The sequence below is a fragment of the Centroberyx affinis genome, unplaced genomic scaffold, assembly GCF_046629955.1.
Source record: "Centroberyx affinis isolate AG114_WGS23_722 - 3 ecotype Tasmania unplaced genomic scaffold, CSIRO-AGI_Caff_v1 ptg008795l_1, whole genome shotgun sequence".
NCBI classification, from domain to species: Eukaryota; Metazoa; Chordata; class Actinopteri; order Beryciformes; family Berycidae; genus Centroberyx; species Centroberyx affinis.
This window is the reverse complement of record NW_027284319.1, coordinates 18,199-23,414: the sequence shown is the minus strand read 5'-3', so window position 1 is coordinate 23,414 and position 5,216 is coordinate 18,199. Positions and strand designations below refer to the sequence as shown.

At 43.4% G+C, this 5,216-nt stretch overlaps 1 protein-coding gene across 1 annotated transcript; it reads right to left on the bottom strand.

Moving 5' to 3' along the window:
* Window positions 1–212: 212 nt before the first annotated feature.
* LOC139640256 (ras GTPase-activating-like protein IQGAP3) lies at window positions 213–4,979 on the bottom strand (the record flags this gene model as incomplete). The annotated part of the gene is made up of 7 exons (XM_071514440.1): window positions 4,827–4,979; window positions 3,883–3,960; window positions 3,645–3,721; window positions 3,322–3,389; window positions 1,947–2,060; window positions 1,339–1,517; window positions 213–294 (listed from the first exon to the last, which is right to left on the bottom strand). Coding segments are annotated over exons 1-7 (751 nt in total), but the record flags the coding sequence as incomplete, so codon positions are not given.
* Between the last annotated feature and the right edge of the window lie 237 nt (window positions 4,980–5,216).

The window sequence follows — 5,216 nt, the reverse complement described above, 5'->3', positions numbered from 1 at the left end:
TTCTTAAAAAAATACTCAAACCGATTAATCGATTATCAAAATAGTTGGCGATTAATTTGATAGTTGACAACTAATCGATTAATCGTTGCAGCTCTAGTTAAGAGCTTTATAAACTCTGCTATCAAGATGTCAGCGTTCATCAAGTTTATTTCATTAAAATAATTTAATTTAATAAAAGCGGTCAGTCAGTTTTTCAGAGTTTCTCTTCTCACCGTTGACGACATCGATGTTGTGCTGGATCTCTCTCTGACTCAGATATTCCTCATAGATGTCTTTCTCCTCTGAGCCGGCAGACTGAGCAGAGACAAAATGTTTCAGATGGAGAAGAGACAAACTGTGGAAAATATCACGATATTCCATATTATCAAATATCGGCCCAAGCCTGGGGCCGGATTCACAAAACCCTCTTAAGAAAAAAAATCTTCTCAAGTGGCATTTTTTTCTAAACTTTAGTCTTAAGAAAAAGAAAAAATGCTATTCTCAAAAACAGTTCTTATATATTTTCTTAACTTTCTTCTTATGTTTCTTCCTAAGAAAAAACTTAGGAATAAATGGTTTTCTTGAAATGAAAGTTGTCAAATTTGTTGTTGATTTTTTCCTTAACTTTCAGACGGCCCTTCACCTGTCTTAAAACTCCTACAGTGAAAAGGTAAGCCTCTAATATCATATATTTAAACACATTTTAGACAAGTAGGTTATAGTTCAAAGTCTTCATAGGTTCCCCTACACCTAACATTAAGATGAACATTTATTGTAAAGCTTTATTTGGTGTAGGGCCAGGTAGGCCTCTGTCTCATGTCTGTTGGAAATAAGCTGCAAATTTTACAGTTACCAACAGCAACCAATGTTTAAATCTTTGCTCTAGTTGCTCTAAATAGGTTTTTCCACAATTGTTTTGTAGATGGAAGCACTTTGGGTTGCCTCCTAGCCTTGTCTCCTAGCCTCCTAGCCTTGTCTCCTAGCCTCCTAGCCTTGTCTCCTAGCCTCCTAGCCTTGTCTCCTAGCCTCCTAGCCTTGTCTCCTAGCCTCAATGGCAGTAAGCCTAAAGTTTATTAACCAGAATTAATTCAGGCCCTATTTTGAGAAGTTCTTAAGTTGGAAAATTAAAGAAATTCGTAAGAAATGAGACTGTTACTAAGAAAATATTGAGGAATTGCCTCAAGAACTTCCTCTTATGTCATTTCTTAAGATAGTTCTGGTTGTCATTAGTTTTCTTAGCAGATAATTAATAAGCCGGTCAGGTGATTTAGAGCCGAAACACATTAACCAGCCAAACGCCTGATCGGCCAATCGGCTGTTAGACTAACGGACCGATCGGAGGTCGGTATGAGCTCCCACCCGGCCGGCCGCCCGCTCCGCCTTGCGCCTCCTGGCCTGCAGCAGCACCTCCTGGTACAGGCTCATCAGCGCCTCCTGCAGGCGGGCCAGCGCGGCGCTCGGGTTCCTCAGGGCGCGCGCCGTCACCTCCGCCTCGCCCCGCTCCACCGCCTCGTTGATGGCGATCACCGCCGCGTGGACTGATGGGAAGAGGAAGAGGGAGGAGCTTAGTTTACTGACAGGAAGAGGGAGGAGCTTAGTTTACTGTCGGGAAGAGGGAGGAGCTTAGTTTACTGACAGGAAGAGGGAGGAGCTTAGTTTACTGACAGGAAGAGGGAGGAGCTTAGTTTACTGTCGGGAAGAGGGAGGAGCTTAGTTTACTGACAGGAAGAGGGAGGAGCTTAGTTTACTGACAGGAAGAGGGAGGAGCTTAGTTTACTGACAGGAAGAGGGAGGAGCTTAGTTTACTGACGGGAAGAGGGAGGAGCTTAGTTTACTGACAGGAAGAGGGAGGAGCTTAGTTTACTGACGGGAAGAGGGAGGAGCTTAGTTTACTGACAGGAAGAGGGAGGAGCTTAGTTTACAGAGAAGGAGAAAAACTCCTGAAAGCGGTCGGAGGCTCCACCTACCGGCCGCCTCGTCCGCAGACAGCTCATTGGTCAGGATGCCGCCGATCTTATTGAAGGCGGGCATCTGGATGCCGTATTTCCCCAGCTCCAGCTTCATGTTGTCAATCTCCTCCTCTGCACAGAGAGAGAGAGAGAGAGAGAGAGAGAGACGAGAGAGAGAGAGAGAGAGAGAGAGAGAGAGAGAGACAGAGAGAGAGAGAGAGAGAGGAGAGAGAGAGAGAGAGAGAGAGAGAGAGAGAGAGCAAACAACCTGATCATGAAGGTTTAAAGTGGATACAGACAACTTTTCATCTTCCCCCTGTTGTCCCCTCTAGTGTTTCCAAGTGGTTTTGTTGTTGTTGTTGTTGTTGTTGTTGTTGTTGTTGTTTGCTCCGTTGTCTCAAAGACACCCGGATCTCTTCCTGTTAGAGTCTAGCTCTGTGCAACAGAACAAACCATCTGTCTGTTATCAGCTCATTGATCAAAACACAATATAGTAACTTTCACCACTGCTCCTTTTAGAAAGGCCACTGCAAGAAAACCTGTTCTGTGTTTAGATTATCAAACGGACATTTGTTTGTTTCTGGCTGCTAGCGTTAGCGTTAGCTAGCGTAGCTAGTGTTAGCAACATGGCTAAAGCTGCTAACTCTAGCAGCCAGAAACAAACACAGTTAGATGTTTGTTGCTTTTGTTCTGGCTGGTCCTGGCTTCTTTGTAGCTCCTGGTTCGTTTTCTGGCTGCTAGCGGTAGCGTTAGCAACATGGCTAAAGCTAACGCTACCGCTAGCTACCGGGGAAAATCTATCCTGTTCCTCTGTTGGCTGCACAGTGGATGACTCACTTCCTTTGTGCCGTAAGTCGAGCCTTCATTCTCCAGGAGATGGAACCCGGTGGCAGACAGAGCTGCATAGTGAAAGCGAGGCTTATAGGAACCAATCTAAACACTGATGATGTCATTATTCTGTAGACATTACACTGTGCATCAACATTTACTTCATAATGAGAAGTTAAAGCAAAAAAGTTGTCTATAGGGTCTTTAAAACATGTTCAGTCCAGGTCCAGTAACAGTCCATACAGATGAAAACAGCTGCAGTCCATCATTATATAGAATATAATATAAAATAATATATATGTAAAATATATAAAATATAACAACACACTGCAGGTCGGCCTGACTGCACATCAGAACTAAGACTGAACTGAATTTAACTCAAAACCTTTAAGTGAGATTTAGAAAATAAAATTCAAGACTTTTCCAGAACCTGACAACCCGTTACAACCTGTTACAGCCCGTTACAACCCTGAACAGTCTGAACAGTTTAAACAGTCTGGTCGTCCAGTTTGTTGAAACACAGATAATAATAATAATAATAATAATAATAATAATTTATTTTTACCAGTAAACTTGACTTTTCCATAGAGATCCAGGATCTGAGGAGCCAGACCCAATCTGAAGAGGAACAGACTGAGGAGAGAGAACATACTGTTAACAGGAGAGACAGACAGGTAGACAGGCAGACAGGCAGGCAGGCAGACAGGCAGACAGGCAGACAGACAGGCAGACAGACAGACAGACAGGCAGACAGGCAGACAGACAGACAGACAGACAGACAGACAGGCAGGCAGGCAGACAGACAGGCAGACAGACAGGCAGACAGGCAGACAGGCAGACAGACAGACAGACAGGCAGACAGGCAGGCAGGCAGACAGACAGACAGACCTCAGAGCATGGATGCAGTAGACGGCTCTTGGCATGTTCTTCTTATCGTAGATGTCGGTGGTTTCTGGGTGAAAGATCTGACAACAAAAGGATGGACTTTAAATTCTGACTTCTGAACTTTAATATATCAGAACCTGAACAGTGTAAAGGTTTAATCTGTTAGAAGGGTTAGGGTTAGCCTAACCCCAACCAAGTCTGACTAATCGATCAGCTGATCAATACTCCAGGTGAAGCTCACCGCCGGCAGGCCGACCTCCACCATGGCGTTCCTCCAGTGGTTGATGTTGTCAGTGTGGCGGAACTGCAAACCCTGAGCCTGGAGCACACACATTATTGATCACACATCAGGTTATTGATCACAGGTTATTGATCACACATCAGGTTATTGATCACAGGTTATTGATCACACATCAGGTTATTGATCACACATCAGGTTATTGATCACACATCAGGTTATTGATCACACATCAGGGGGCGGAGCCAAACCAGCCATCCAAACACCAGACTGACTCTGCTTTATGACAGACCACATGAAGCTGAACTGTCTGTCTGCCTTTCCATGTTTTCCTGGATCAGTTTCAGATGTAAAACTTCAGACTGAATTAGAAAGATTCAAATAAAGAGAAGAGCAGGAGACGACTGGAAGAAAGTTAAATGAAAGAAAGGAATAAAAGAACAACAAGAGGAAAATGAATCAATCGATGAAACCAATAGAAACAGATGATCAGTGTCTGGAGGCTTCATGTTGCCTTGTGTCACTTTTCAATCATAACCTGTCTGTGTGTTAAGTAGTATTATGTATTATGTATATTATTATGTATTATTGTGTATTATTATGTATTATTATGTATTATTGTGTATTATTATGTATTATTATGTATTATGTATATTATTATGTATTATTGTGTATTATTATGTATTATTATGTATTATGTATATTATTATGTATTATTGTGTATTATTATGTATTATTATGTATTATTATGTATTATTGTGTATTATTATGAGTATCAGTGTCCAGTTTCTTCATGAGGCTTTAAGGCCACTTGGATTTCTTATTGCGACTTTACTGGAAACTACAGCTGGAACCACTGAACATACTGGTTCCAGCAGACCGTCCCAGTAACATGCCACCACTGTACTGGTTCAGCAGCCTGTCCCAGTCTGGTCTCCCAGTCAGACCTGATAGCGCTGCTGGTCCGGGTCGTAGATCTTCCTCAGCGGGACGGTCCTGGGACAGAAGCAGTGTCCCAGTTTGGCGAGGAAGACTCCGTTCCTCAACGCCTCCTCCAGCTCCGTGGGAGCAGGGAGCTGCTCCTGAAGACACGCCTCCATCCACCTGACACACACACACACACACACACACACACACACACACACACACACACACACACTTAAATCTGGTCTCATCTGGAGTTATGAATTCTTGAAAGTTGCAGCTGATTTCCAGTCAGTGGATTCCTGAAGTTCCCAGTCCGTCTTCAGGGTCCGGACTGGTCTCTAGTCTGCGATGCGGTTCTGACTTTATCCAAAAGGTTTGAAAGAGTTTCATCACCAACAGTGGAGTTATGA